The following is a 14716-nucleotide window of genomic DNA, read 5'->3' as shown; positions in this document are numbered from 1 at the left end:
GACGACAAACATTTATTTATTTATTTGAAAAAACACTCCCCAATACATTCCCTCTTTAACCAATTTATTAGAAAGAAAAACAAATCCAGGTCTGGTGTAATCCAAGGGGTTGCCATGACGATCCACACTGTCCCAGTCAATGAAGAGCAGGATGTTCCCCATTGGCTGGGAGAGCAGTGCAGTGACCTGAGCTAACATCAATTGGTCAGCCCAGGTCACTGCAGGGGATGACAAGTGCTGCTGTCAGTGAGATACATTACCTGCGCTGATCTCCTGCACTGCTGACAGCACCTGTCACTGAGTTCAATGACCGCCGCCTTCACAGCCAAGTATCGCGAGCAGCCCGTGACGTCACCGCTAGTCAGTCTTGGGTCGGAAGCGAGAGAAGGTGATGTGACAAGCGGCGGCCATGGAGGACAGTGACAGCGCTGAGGTCGGGACTTCATCACCGCAGGTAAGCCGAGCGGGACCATGTGTGCAGAGTGCAGGTGGGCAGAGCCATGTGTGCTGGCGGCGGAGTGCGAAGTGGGTGGCGCTGAGGACGTCAGTGTCGTGGACTGCTTGGCTGGGGACAGGTGAGTGTGAGTGTGTGTGTGTGTGTGTACATGGCGCGTGCAGGAGGGAGCGGAGTGAGCTGAGCGGGGAAGTGTGGGCTTCCTGCACATAACTAGGATAAACATCGGGTTACTAACCAAAGCGCTTTGCTTGGATACCCGATGTTTATCTTGGTTACCAGCTTCTGGCAGGCTGCCAGCGATGGCTCCTGCACACTGTAGCTGTAAAAAGCCCTGAGTTTTTTGCTGCTAGAACCGTTCTCGAACGTATCTAGAACTATCGAGCTTTAGCAAAAAGCTCGAGTTCTAGTTCGATCTTGAACAGCCCCCAAAATCACTCGAGCCGCGAACTGGAGAACCTCGAACCGCAAACCGCACTCAACTCTAATTGAGAGTCAAGCAAATTTCTGCATAACAAATCACATTTTTAAAGAAACGCCAACAAATTCGAATTTCAAAACATCGGTACATCTCTAATGGCCATAAACAACGGGTGAAATAAGTTTTGAACACATCACCAGATTTCTAAATAGATATATTTCTAAAGGTGCTATCGACAAGAGCTTCTCACCAGATGTTGGTAACAACCCATCCAATCCACACAGGCAAGGAAATCAAACCGTAGATGTTCATAACTTAAGTCATATGTAATAACGAGAAATAACAGAGGGAAAAAGTATTGAACACGCTTACAGAAATTTATTTAATACTTCATCCAATAGCCTTTGTTATTGATGACAGCTTATAGACACCTCCTGTATGGAGAAACTAGTCATTGGTGTTGTTGCTGTTTTTCTCTGACCCAGATTTCCCGTGAGGTTTAAATTGAAATATGTCTTTCAGATAATGAGCGCTTGGAAAAAGGAAATGCACACTTGTGAGCAAAATCAATTCTGTTTATTTCCTATGCATAGATTATACCATTTATAATCAATGTAAGACTCCATACAACATTTCCATTGTCAGAAACTTAGAACATTGCATGCCAGACAAGAAAATAGAACAACATGAAACCTTAAATATGAAACTATAAGACTGATTAATATTAAACAAAATGTACTAATACAGTATTAACACTAAACAGAATGTAAAATATAGAAGAATAGACAAAAATATTAAGCCTTCTATATCACTTCCATTGCTCAGATGTGATTTTGGACCATTCTTCCACACAAACACTCTTCAAAACCTGAATGTTCTGTAGGCTTCTTCTGTGAACTTTGAGCTTTAGTTCCTTCCATACATTTTCTGTTGGATTCAGGTCAGGTTATTGGCCAGGCCATTATAGCAGCTTTATATTCTTTCTCTCAAACCAATAGAGAATTTCCTTGGCTGTGTGTTTGGGATCATTGTCTTGCTGAAAAGTCCATCCTTGTTTTATCTTCATCATCCTGGTACAAATCACATCAAGGCAATGTTCTTGCATCTAGGAGTTCCCACTTTTCCTTTCTTTCAGTTTTCTTGCATCAAACATTCCCAAAAAGCAAATGCATTGAACTTCGAGCATCTCCTCTATCTATAAGTATCACCCTATATTCAGCTATGCATTTTCTTAATGTATCTCTCTAACCTAAATATACATGTCCAGATTTGCTTTTCTGTGAGGACTATTCACAAAAGTCACCATCTGGAAACCTGTTTTCATAGCCTTTTGGTAGACCTGGTGCTAATGCACCAAGCTGGCAGACAGCAGTGATCAAAGATAAAATATATCGTATAAAATTACTCTTTGGGATATACGTAAACATTATAAACAATGTACATTGGAACCTTGGATTACGAGCATAATTTGTCCGGGAGTGGGCTCTTAAACCAAGTCCGCTGGATCCGTTTTCTTAAATTGGATCACTTATCCTTTGGATTAAATACATTTGAAGATTCACTTCTCTAGTCTATTTGTGCTATTTAGACAACCTCAAAATAATATAAGCCAACAACCACGTTAGACTCTTCCCCTCCCCCCCCCCACCATATCTAACGTGTAGGACAAATACACTGCTAAACATCAAAATTTCTGTATAACAACATCCAAACATGGCAGATGTAATCTGCAGATATCATTGTACGTGTGACATAAGTTTACTTTCATGACTTATTTATAGGATTCCAGTCATGCTGAGGAGTCTCTGGAAGGAAGTTAGCTGGATTACTTTATAAACCTGGGTAATTAGACCTATGCTAAAAAAAAAATAGTATGGCACCTGGTGCTACAATATTGAAATAATAATCTTACTGTATACAGTGGTCAAAAGCTTGTACTGTGCAGAATAATAATACTTTTTACTTGTGTGCAATATTAATAAATTAAATAATGAAGTAAAAGCTTCATTATAACTAGTGATGAGCATATATATTCAGCACTATTCATTACTTGAATGTATATTAAGGTATTCAGGATATTCGTTACTCGTTGAGTATATTGGTATTCGCCTTGTCAGTTTCAAGTCCCCTTCCCACATGTTTAGCGCATGATTTTCAGCCACTAAACATGTGGGGATTACCTGCCATCACAGTAATGCCATAGCCATCTTTGCTACTGGCATTACTGTGATTGCCGGTGTGAGGAAGACGGCGAAAGGAGACACTGACTCCAGAACTTAAGGATAAAATCCAAGATAGCAGAGGGTTAACAGGTTGAGGAGGGAGAGTACCACACTGTCACGGGTGTGTTACGAGACAGTCATGTGGTGTCCAGCAATAGAAGGTCACAGTGTTTGGCTGTGCAAAATGCTCCCTGACTTTTTATAGTTCCTGCTGTTAGTATTCAGTGTACTGGGTACTGGGAATTTCCTCTGCTGGGTTTTCATGCTTTTCCTTTTAGGACCCAGCGGGGCTGCTCTTCCCTTAAACTACTAATCATCTGTATTTCCCCTTTGGTTTAAATATTTTCATTTTCACTGAACTTGTGCTGGTGATAGTCAGTTCCTTCACAAGTTCTAGATGCAAGCAGGTGGCTAGCACTCATTTGTACAATCGTTGCTATTCTTTTCTAAAACTTCTTCCCGAGGAATCTGGAAATAAGTAGTTCATCCGCTTTCCCCATGTGTGTATTTTCCTGTGTCTTCTTTAGTGCTTAGTAGGATTGGCAAAGAAATCATCCCACTTGTTCACTTTCTAGGACCCAGCTCTATGATCATCCTATGGTCAAGTATCCAGCTGGACACATGTGCGGAACCTACCTAGGGTAGTGAGGGACCCCAGGGACCAGCGGTAGGTTTGGTCAGGAGTCGCCATCTCTTCCTGCCCAAGCTTTAAGTTCCTGGCTGATGTCTTGAGATGTTGCTTCAGTATTGCCTCCTAATCTTATTTCCTCATGATGCCATCTATTTTATGAAGTACACCAGTCCCTCCTGAAACAAAACATCCCCACAACATGATGCTGCTACCCCTGTGTTTCACAGTTGGGATGGTGTTCTTAGGCTTCAAAACTTCGCTCTTTTCCTCAAAACGTAACAATGGTCATCATGGTCAAACAGTTCAATTTTAGTTTTGTCAGACCACAGGATATGTCTCTAAAAAATAACGGTCTTTGTTCCTGTATGCATTTCCAAGCATTAATATGGCTTTTTTATGTTTCTTTTGGCACAATGGCGTCTTCCTGGCAGAGTGACCTTTTAGCCCATGTTGATACAGTGCTCGTTTCACTGTAGATAATGACACAAACTTAAAAATTTCCACCAGCATCTTCACAAGGTCTTTTGCTTTTCTTCTTGGATTGATATGCACATGTCCAACCAAACTACGTTCATCTCTGGCACACAGAACTGTCTCCTTCCTTAGCAGTAGGATAGCTGGACATTCCCATCTTGTTTGTACTTGCATATAATTGTTTGGACAGATGAACAATGCACCTTCACGTATCCTGAAATTGCACTGAAGGATGAACTAGACTTGTGCAAGTCCACAATTCTTTTCCTGAGATCTTGGCTGATTTCTTTTGACTTTTCCATGATGCTATGCAAAGAAGCAGTGTGTTTCAGGTGTGCATTAAAATACATCCACAGGCGTGTCACTAATTTACTCAGATGTTGCCAATAAGCCTATCAGAGGTTTCTTCAGACATGACATTGTCATATGGGCTGTCCCATATTGTTTAAAGGCATAGTACTCTTAAAGCCCCATTACACGCAACGACATATCTAACAATATATTGCCGGGGTCACAGATTCCGTGATGCACATCTGGCATCGTTAGCGATGTTGTTGCGTGTGACACCAACAAATGGCCGTTAACAATCAAAAATACTCATCTTATCATTGATCGTTGACACGTTGTTCATTTTCAAAAAATCGTTGCTTGTTGCAGGACGGAGGTTGTTCGTCGTTCCCAAGGCTGCACACATCGCTACGTGTGACACCTCGGGAATGACGAACTACAGCTTAACTGCAGCCGCCGGCAATGTGGAAGGAAGAATGTGGGCGAGATGTTTGGCCCGCTCATCTCCGCCCCTCCGTTTCTATTGGACAGCCGCTTAGTGACGCCGCTGTGACGCCTCACGAACCGCCCCCTTAGAAAGGAGGTGGTTCGCCGGCAACAGCGACATTGCTCAGCAGGTAAGTCTGTGTGTCGGGTCCGAGCGATGTTGTGTGCCACGGGCAGCAATTTGGCCGTGACGCACAACCGAATGGGTGGGTGCTTTCACCAGCGATATCGCTAGCGATATCACTGCGTGTAAAGCCCCCTTTACTGTATGTAAACTTTGGATTTTGCAGAAAGTAATAAAAATGCCTTAAAACATTCTCACACTAATTATTCTGGCATTTGGCAAATATACATAATTTTTGCTCCTAATTGACCTAAAACGGGAAAGGTTTATTCTGATTTCATGTCAGATAGTGAGAAAACATGCAGATGTGTCTTTTTAGATAGGGTATGTAAGCTTCTGGTTTCAACTGTATACCGTATATATAGATATATACGGTATATCTAAATATATAAAAAAGCTTGTAATTTCCACACTGGCCACTAGGACTTATTCTTAGCTCATACTTTTGGTTCTGTAAAGAAGACTTTTCGGAAGTCATTATTAGAGATAACCACATTTATTCGAGTGGAATTGATTTCTTCTTCCATTTCACAGGATATCATATTCTCTAGAATATGGATTTTTTTGTAAATCGCTCTCCAGAAGCAATCGGTGAAAAAAAAATTATAATGATACTAACCTTGTCCTGTTACCCCAACAGCCAGATGTCAATTCATCCACACCTCTTCTTTTCTCCTTCTCTCATTACATGTATCATGTTCAGCCTCCTCACTTTAGGACAGGACAGGACGTCTGGCAAAACTAGGCCTCTGATGTCCCTGCATGCTGTTCCATCACAACGAACAGGGGGGAAAAAAAGGCCCAGCTGACCAAACAACAGGATGATGGGGCGGTTGGACAGGTGAGAGATGAGCTTTTAAGGTTCTTTTTTTTAATATCCTACATTAATTATAGTTTGGAGTCTGGAGAGACCACAAATCATAATAAGAAATATTTAATTCAGTCACATTAATTAACTTGGCTGCAAATAGAATTTCCCTATATAATTTGAGTGATTTCACAAATTCAACAGATTATACTCATGTCTAGTCATTATCTGTAAGATTACAATAAAAAGTGCCTTCTCTATATACTGTGTGTATCACAAGCGCCACCATTCATGGAAGGTGATGTTACAGCTCCCCTCTTCCGTCTCACTTCACAATTCCCTTTGCCCTATGGAAGACTATGTTCAATAAATACTTCAATACAACTCAGCGAATAATAATTATTAATTAGTCTTTTGCAGGTAATGTCTATGTGCCCAACAGAAAGTAGATGTCTAACCAATATTAAGCCTAATGGCCAGTGTGAACATATGCAAGATGTTTTTTTTTTACTTATTTATTTATCATTAATAACAGTATAAAAAAATTGTCAAAATGTTTTCAAAAGTAAATTTAACATAAAACCTGATTTAAATAGTAGCTAATGTTTGTACAGATACACTCAGTTTGATATACTTTGATTTTTTTAGAGGGACACATACTGCAGTAGACGTAGTGTGCTGAGGAAGCTTTTATTTTACACTAAGCCAGTATCCTAACCTCGTCCAGTCTTTTATATGGGTCCATAAAGAAATATTGTTTATATTGAAGCCCAAAAGTGTTCCCATTCATGGCCATAACAGTGTGCCTCCAAACACAGTATGATGTTTGCACAGTGCACCCTAAACAGTATAATGCCACCTCTTAATTACCCATACAGTGTGAAAACCCCAGAGTACATACCTCCATACATAGTATCATTTCCCTACAGTCGATTCCCCTACACAATATGATGTCCCCACAGGATTTTCCCCGCAGCTCTCTACACAGTATGATGCCACCACTTTATTACCCATACAGTATGATCACGCCAGAGTACATGCCCCGTGCATAGTATCATGCCACTACAGTAGATTCTCCTACACAATATCATGTCCCCACAATACTTTCCCCCACAGCTCTCTACACAGTATGATGCCACCACTTTATTACCCATATAGTATGATGACGCCAGAGTACATGCCCCATACATAGTATCATGCCCCTACAGTAGATTCCCCTACACAATATGATGTCCCCACAGCACTTTCCCCCACAGCCTACCACACAGTATGATGCCCCCACACAAGCACTCCATTTTCCTATGTCTGTTGCTTCTTTGCTGAGCTGGTTTTTGCTGCCAGTCACGTGACGTGATATTCTTGCAGATCCTTCAGTCTCTACCCAGACTGAATAGTGAAGCAGTCATTTGATAGTTATCTGTTCCACCTTTATATTCTTTTGACACAGATACAGTTGAAGTTGGGACAGTGGAACAGCTCCACAAATTCTGAACTATTCAAGCAGTTCTGAATTATCCCTTTAATTTCATTCTACAGTTTACTTTTAGTCTACCGTACAAAATTAATTCTGTATTCTTTAAGACACATTCTATAGTTTAACCTTTTTTGGAATTAAATACATTAGGCCACATTTATCAAAAATTTCTAAAAGAAAAAGTTTGTTGCCTAAAGCAACCAATCAGAGCTTAGTTTTCATTATTTAAATCATTCTGGTAAAATGTTTAAATTAACTAAATCTTTATGTAGGAAGCTTTTAAAAGTTGCCTAATTTTGGTGCAGCTCTAGACTTCGCTAAAATGTTGCAACTTTTGGCGTTCTAATGCCATTTTTGCCCACTTTTGACAAGGTGAACAGAGTTGGGTGGGATGGGGCATGACGGCCACCAGGCATCAAATGCATGACGAGCCGCAACATTCACTATGTCACAAATCGTACTCCAGCAGTGACGCCACTCGTCTGATGCTTCCTGAATCAGGAGGGTCTGACTCCAGCTCATTGCCTCATCAAGGCCGGTATGCACAACACCATTCTTGATGAGTCCGACTCGTAAGTTGATTGGGATAGAATTGCCAACAAAACAAACTTTCATTTAGACAGTGTTGCCAAATTGTTTCAACTTACAGTATATCTAACATTTTTTAGATCCTATATATATATATATATATATATATATATATATATATATATATATATACATATATATATATTGTGTTATATATAAAGTGCAGGTATCGGGAGTAAAACAGTGACAGCTATAAGCATGGTCTCATCTTGTAAGAAGACAGAATGACACAAGCCAAATGCAAAACATTCGAATTTGCAGTGATGATAAAATCTCTTTATTATCTGCATATTTCATAAGTTACATTCATTTTGAAAAAATACTATAATTTCCCATTATCCACTTTATATATAAGTAATGCTGTCATCAGCAAAGATATACACAGTTTTAATTTCTGAATATTTATGCTGTAGATAAATTTTTACATTAAACAAATCTCTTCCGTCTATCTTCCTCTAGGCATGTCTTAACCTTTTAAGATCCTCAGCATTTTACAGTATACCATTAAAATGACAGATACATTCAGCCTTCAAATTTTATCGAAATTATCAAAATTTAAAAAATAAATAAAATATAGGTTAAATACAAATGATGAAAAGGTGCATTATTTATATGGGCCATAGTCTGTGGATATATTTTGGAAAATAGACATATATTTCATTATCTTTGGACTTCAAGATGTGTTCTGTAAGCAAAACCCATAGGGGTTTTATAGGGGGTGAATATGAAGGTTGCATATGACAGGGTAGGCCTCATGTCTCAAAAGTTAGGATTAAAAGGATTTTGTGGAACCAAGGAGCCAACCAGAGCCTATCACTTATTTTTTCAGTGCAGTTTAGAGAATGAAAGTTAAACTCTGATTGGCTGATATGGGCAAGGAGGTCAGTTTTTTGTTCTTATACACGAAGACCATTAGGTATCTCTAACTTAGCCACGAGAAGTTGGGATGTCTTCAATAGGCTACACTTGGCCTAACTTAGCCTTCAGTCTTATTTTTGAGATCAATCCAATGTTTGTATTTAAGTTGATCCTACAAAGCGTGAGACTGTCCTTTTTTTTCTGTGCTCATCTTTCAAATGCGTTTATTGAAACAAAGATTTTGAAGCATATGAAATCACAGGCTTTCCATGAACTTGCATATCTATGTACAGCTTTAGGTAGAGATCTCTAAAGTAATATTTACAGTGTAAACATCAACTTGTAAATATAAGAAACATATTTGCCACAATTTTCACCTCACAACATTGGTTTTGGTTTGAATACAGAAGTAATCTCTTTGAAATACTATGTCAAACTCAAAAATATAGTAAACTTGTTCTTTTGATTAAACAAAGGCGTTCTTCAAAGGTTCTAAAAGGAAATAAGAAGAGAAAAATATTAGAAATACATCATCTGTATTAGAAAACAATTTTCAAATTACATAACCAGAATTCCTTTGTATGCAAAAGTTTGGGCATCCCTGGTCAAAATTACTGTTATTGTGAACAGTTAAGCAAGTTGAAGATAAAATGATTCTAAATGATTCTAAAAGGCATAAAGTTAAAGATAACACAGTTCCTTTGTATTTTAGGCAAAAAAATATTTTTTTTCATCTTTATTTTTTTTAATTAACAAAAAAGATAAATGGGCCCATGCAAAAGTTGGGCCCCTTGCATGGTTAGTACCTAGTAGTGCCCCCTTTGGCAAGTATCATGTTTTTAGTAGCCAGCCAAGAGTCTTTCAATTCTTGTTTGAGGGATTTTCATCCATTCTTCCTTGGGAAAGTCTTCCAGTTTTGTGAAATTCCTGGGTCGCCTTGCATGCACTGCTCTTTTGAGGTCTAGCCACTGATTTTCAAGTTGTTCAGATCGGGGGACTGTGAGGGCCATTGTAAAACCTCCAGCTTGCACCTTTTGAGGTAGTGTACTGTGGATTTTGACTTGTGTTTAGGATCATTATCCATTTATAGAAGCCATCCTCTTTTCAACTTCAGATTTTTTACAGATGGTGTTATCTTTATATCAATAATTTGTTGAACTTTCATTGAATCCATCCTTCCTTCTACCCATGAAATGTTCCCCGTGCCATTGTATGCAACACAGCCCCAAAGCATGATTGATTTCCTCTCCTTACTTAATGGTTGGTGATATGTTCTTTTCATGAAATTCTGTGCCCTTGTTTCTCACAAATACCATTGATCATTGTGGCCAAAGAATTATATTTTAACCTCATCGGTCCACAGGACTTGTTTCTAAAATGCATCAGGCTTGTTTAGATGTTCTTTTGCATACTTCTAATGCTGAATAAAATGCTGAGAACACAGGAGAGGTTTTCTTCTGATGATCTTTGTGCATACCGTATGTCTCTGAACAGTAGAACAATGTACCTCCAGAGTATATCTTCCTCAATGTCTTTTGCAGTCAGGCTGAGGTTCTGATTTGCCTCTTCCAATCCAACAGCAGCTCTCACAGAAATTTTGCTTGGTGTTCCAGACCTTGTATTGACCTCCACTGTACCTGCTAACTGACATTTCTGAATTACATTTTGAACTGAGGAAAGCGCAACTTGTAAAGGTTTTGCTATCTTCTTATAGTCTTCTTCTGCTTTGTGGGCCTTCACCATTTTCATTTTCAGAGTGCTAGGCAGCTGCCTAGAAGAACACATGGCTTTCTGTTTTTTGGCACAAGAATAGGGGAGGCTGGGGTTTTTATAAACTTGTGAAATTTGCATCACTTGGCCCTTTCTAACAATGATAGTGAACAAGCCATGACCTTAACAGGCCAATTAAGATCTGAAGCCTTGGGTAAAGTTATCTTAGCACACACACAAATCTCCATGGGTGCCTAAACTTTTGCATTGACCCATTTTCCTTTTTGTAATTTTTAAACTGTAAAATACAGATATAAATAAATAAATAAATATATATATATATATATATATATATATATATATATATATATATATATATATATATATATATATATATATATTGCTTAAAGCGCACCAATCACCAGGATTTTCCTATATAAACTAAAGCCAGTGCTATACTGGCGCTATCATGCTTATTCCATTCATGCCTTCAGTTGTCAGCTCGGATGTATAGTTTTTGAAACACAGCAAGTAAAGTTTGTATAATGAACAGCTTTTTGATTGGCAGCAGCTGCCGATCAGCTAATAGCTGGGGTGGGTTTTTATAGTCATTTCCGCCTCCCGCCTGTTGTTCCTGCCCCTATCTTTTATTTATGCCAATTCTATTAAAGAAGCATTTTACTAATGGTAATAGATGGACCTTGCTGATGTCATAACCATGTAGCCAGAAGGGGCCTCCTCCTACATAGCTGATATCAGGAAGCAACATTTTTCCGTTAGCTGAGGCCCCACCCCTTTTGGTCCCATGGCTATGATGTTGGCAAGGTCCTTCTAGCCACTTTGATTTAGCCACAACCATTAGTAAAATGATTCTATAATGGAATTAGCATAAACAAAAGATAGGGGGAGGAACAACAGGCAGGGGGCGGAAATCACTATCAAATTCCACAGCAGATATTAGCTGATCGGCAGCTACTGCCAATCAAAAATCTGTTCAAGCTTTACTTGCTTGTGTTTCAAAACCTAAACATCCTAGCTGACCACTAAAGGTGTGTATAGAATCAGCATGATAGTGCCAGTATAGCACTGGCTATAGGTTATATAGGAAAATCCTGGTGATTGGTGCACTTTAAAATGCAAGAGAAATGTGACATCTTTAACTCTAAGTTTTGCACGTCACTGTATAAACAACTGCATAAATAGAGCTTGAGTAGACATTTTAATGAATGAATTATCAAAATTAACCAAAGATATAGAGGTGAGCACTACTCTGTTTGAACACTGACCATTAGCGGTAAATGCTATCAGCCTAGATCATATGACGATTTTAAGAAATGCTATATGAATACATAATAAAAGCAGACCATGAGACTGTGATGAGGCAATTAACCCCTTTACGACCCATGACATACTGGGTACGTCATGGATCGTGTGAGGTTAAATCCCCGCAGGCTGCTGTGGGCAGTCCGCGGTGATCCGCACACACATCAGCTGATTTCAACAGCTGACGTGTGCCAGCTAGTCGCGAGTGGAATCACGTTCCACCTGCGACTATTAACCTCTTACATCTCGCTGCCAAAATCTGCCAGCGAGATGTATATGCGCGCAGCCATAACGATGACTTGCCCTTCACATCGGAAGCCACGTGACATGATCACGTGACTTCCGGTGGTTGCCATGGTAGCAAGGGGTCATGTAATGATGCCTGTAGCGATCATGAGTCACTTTCTCTCATAAAGCAGTTTTTCTCCAGATTTGAGCTTTGTAACTGTGATCTGGAGAAATGAATGAGCGATCAGATTGCTGATCATTATAGTCCCCTATTGGGCCTAGTAAAATAAAAAACAGTAAAAAAAGTTTTAAAAAAATGTAAAAAAAAGAAAAAAGCCTAAAAGTTCAAATCACCCCCCCATACGCCCCATTGAATATTAAAGGTTTAAAAAAAAATATACACATATTTGGTATCGCCACGTTCAGAAATGCCCGATCTATCAAAATATAAAATCAATTAATCTGATCAGTAAACGGCATAGCGGCGAAAAAATTCCAAATGCCAAAATTACGTTTTTTGGTCGCCGTAAATTTTCTTCAAAATGAAATACCAAGCGATCAAAACGTAGCATCTGCGTAAAATTGGTACCATTGAAAATGTTAGCTCAAGACACAAAAAATAAGCTATCACTGAGCCATAGATCCTCAAAAATGGGAACAGTACGGGTTTCGGAATATGGTACACATCATGGCCACTGTTTTTGGGCAAACTTATGATTATTTTTAACCCCTTAGATAAACATAAACCTATACGTGTTTGGTGCCTACAAACTCATACCAACCTGAGGCATCACAGCAACACATCAGTTTTACCATATAGTGAACATGGTGAATAAAATATTCAAAAAACTATTGTGCGAGCACACTTTTTTTGCAGTTTTTCCACATTTGAATTTTTTATTGCTGTTTTCCAGTACACTATATGGTAAAAGTTATGGTTTCATTTAAAAGTACAACTTGTGTCGCAATAAAACAAGCTCTCATATGGGAAGATTGACAGAAAAATAAAAAAGTTACGGATCTCGGAAGAAGGGGAGCAAAAAAAATGGAAAAACGTCCGGGGGTGAAGGGGTTAAAGAGACAGTCTTTCCCTAGAGTGTCCAATCTAACGACCTATGTAGGACCCCTCTCACAAGAAAAACTATATTCTTTAAAAAATAAATGTAATTGGCTTTTTAAAGACAGATCAATTTTGCACGCATTTATATTATAGTGGCAGCCCTCACCCACCTGCCTTGCCTTTAGGACCCTTGTGCAATCACATATCTTAAGTCCAAATGTTCACAATATCATTGTGGGTATCTTGTAAAGACACTATTTAGTTAACCTTTTCAAAACAAATCATATTGGTTGATAAAATATAGGAATTGGGTATAGACATAAGATGAGACTTTAAAATATGCCCCAAATGCTTAGAAAAATTGACTTTTTATTGTGTTTGTGCTGTGTTTTTAAATGGTATTTTAAGGCAATTATAACTGATTTACAAAAAAAATCAATATCATATTGTAGGGTTTAGTATTCAGCGGGGTATTTGCTTCTAAAATGGTAAATTATAAATAATCACAGATGGTCAGCTTCAATAAATTGTGCATGAAACAGATGTGATGCATTTACTTTACAGTCCTTATATTGTTGCTAAATTAACTTGAACTGTATTAGATCCTAAAGAAGTAACTGATTATGGGAAAAAGCTCGAAATCTTGACATTGACTTTTTTTAACAAATATCATTAACATACAGTTGATCGTGCAAATTTCTGACCATACAAGTGGGCTTGAGATGTAAAATCTATAAAAATAGAAATAGAAAATAAATGGATTTCTTTTTTATTGTGTGTTTTATTATACCTTAGAAAGTAATTTTACTAAAGTTAACTATTTCTAGCAGCACAATTACATTATTTCATCACGCTGCCTCTGTAGGCCACCATATATGAAAGGTATTTTCGGTCTATTATAGCGTTTAGTGAGCCACTTACCAGTATTTTTAAATGTTATACTTTTATTGCTGAGCTCCTATTATCACAACGCGTTTCAGCAATCAAATGTTGCTTTCATCAGGTTTAACAGGCGCATCGTTAAAAATTCTTTTTTAGATTTAAAAATCCCACAAGTGGACCTTCTGGGTGTGCTAGAAGCGATACTAAACCTGGATTCAGCAAGCGCTCACACAGCAATTGAAACAGAGGAGAAATCTCTGTCCTTTCACGCATCACTGGGGTTGTGCGGGGGCGCACAACCTAAAAAGGTGAGCAGATCTCTATAATAATATACCCAGAATTATACCCACGGGTGACTCTCATATTGCACTTGTATTTTGTATTCACATATCTGTAGGCCACCATAGCAGTCAAAAGAAGAGGTGGAGACTGCGCTAATGGGAATCAGGATTAGGTGAGTATAATTTTTTTTTTTTCTGTTTGTTTTTTTTGTTTCTATTTTTGTTTCTATGCATTATGCATTTCTGGGCGGCATCATAATAAATACACAGAATAGGGAGCCATAAAAGAGTATTTAAGAGGTTGTGGGGGCCATCATACTATATATATATATATATATATATATATATATATATATATATATATATATACAGTTAGGTCCAGAAATATTTGGACAGTGACACAA

The 14716-nt window shown here is 38.4% G+C and overlaps 1 protein-coding gene across 1 annotated transcript in view; it reads right to left on the bottom strand.

The window, feature by feature from the left end:
- Positions 1 to 8231: 8231 nt before the first annotated feature.
- VIP (vasoactive intestinal peptide) overlaps positions 8232 to 14716 on the bottom strand; it is a 49186-nt gene continuing 42701 nt past the window's right edge. The window contains exon 7 of the mRNA XM_075339566.1: positions 8232 to 9320. Within this exon, the coding sequence (XP_075195681.1) occupies positions 9312 to 9320 (9 nt within the window). The 3' untranslated portion in view covers positions 8232 to 9311. The remainder of the gene's footprint in view (positions 9321 to 14716) is intronic.

Source organism: Anomaloglossus baeobatrachus, chromosome 3, assembly GCF_048569485.1.
Source record: "Anomaloglossus baeobatrachus isolate aAnoBae1 chromosome 3, aAnoBae1.hap1, whole genome shotgun sequence".
Classification (NCBI taxonomy): domain Eukaryota; kingdom Metazoa; phylum Chordata; class Amphibia; order Anura; family Aromobatidae; genus Anomaloglossus; species Anomaloglossus baeobatrachus.
Note: the sequence above shows the minus strand (reverse complement) of the source record. Positions and strands in the feature narration are given on the sequence as shown.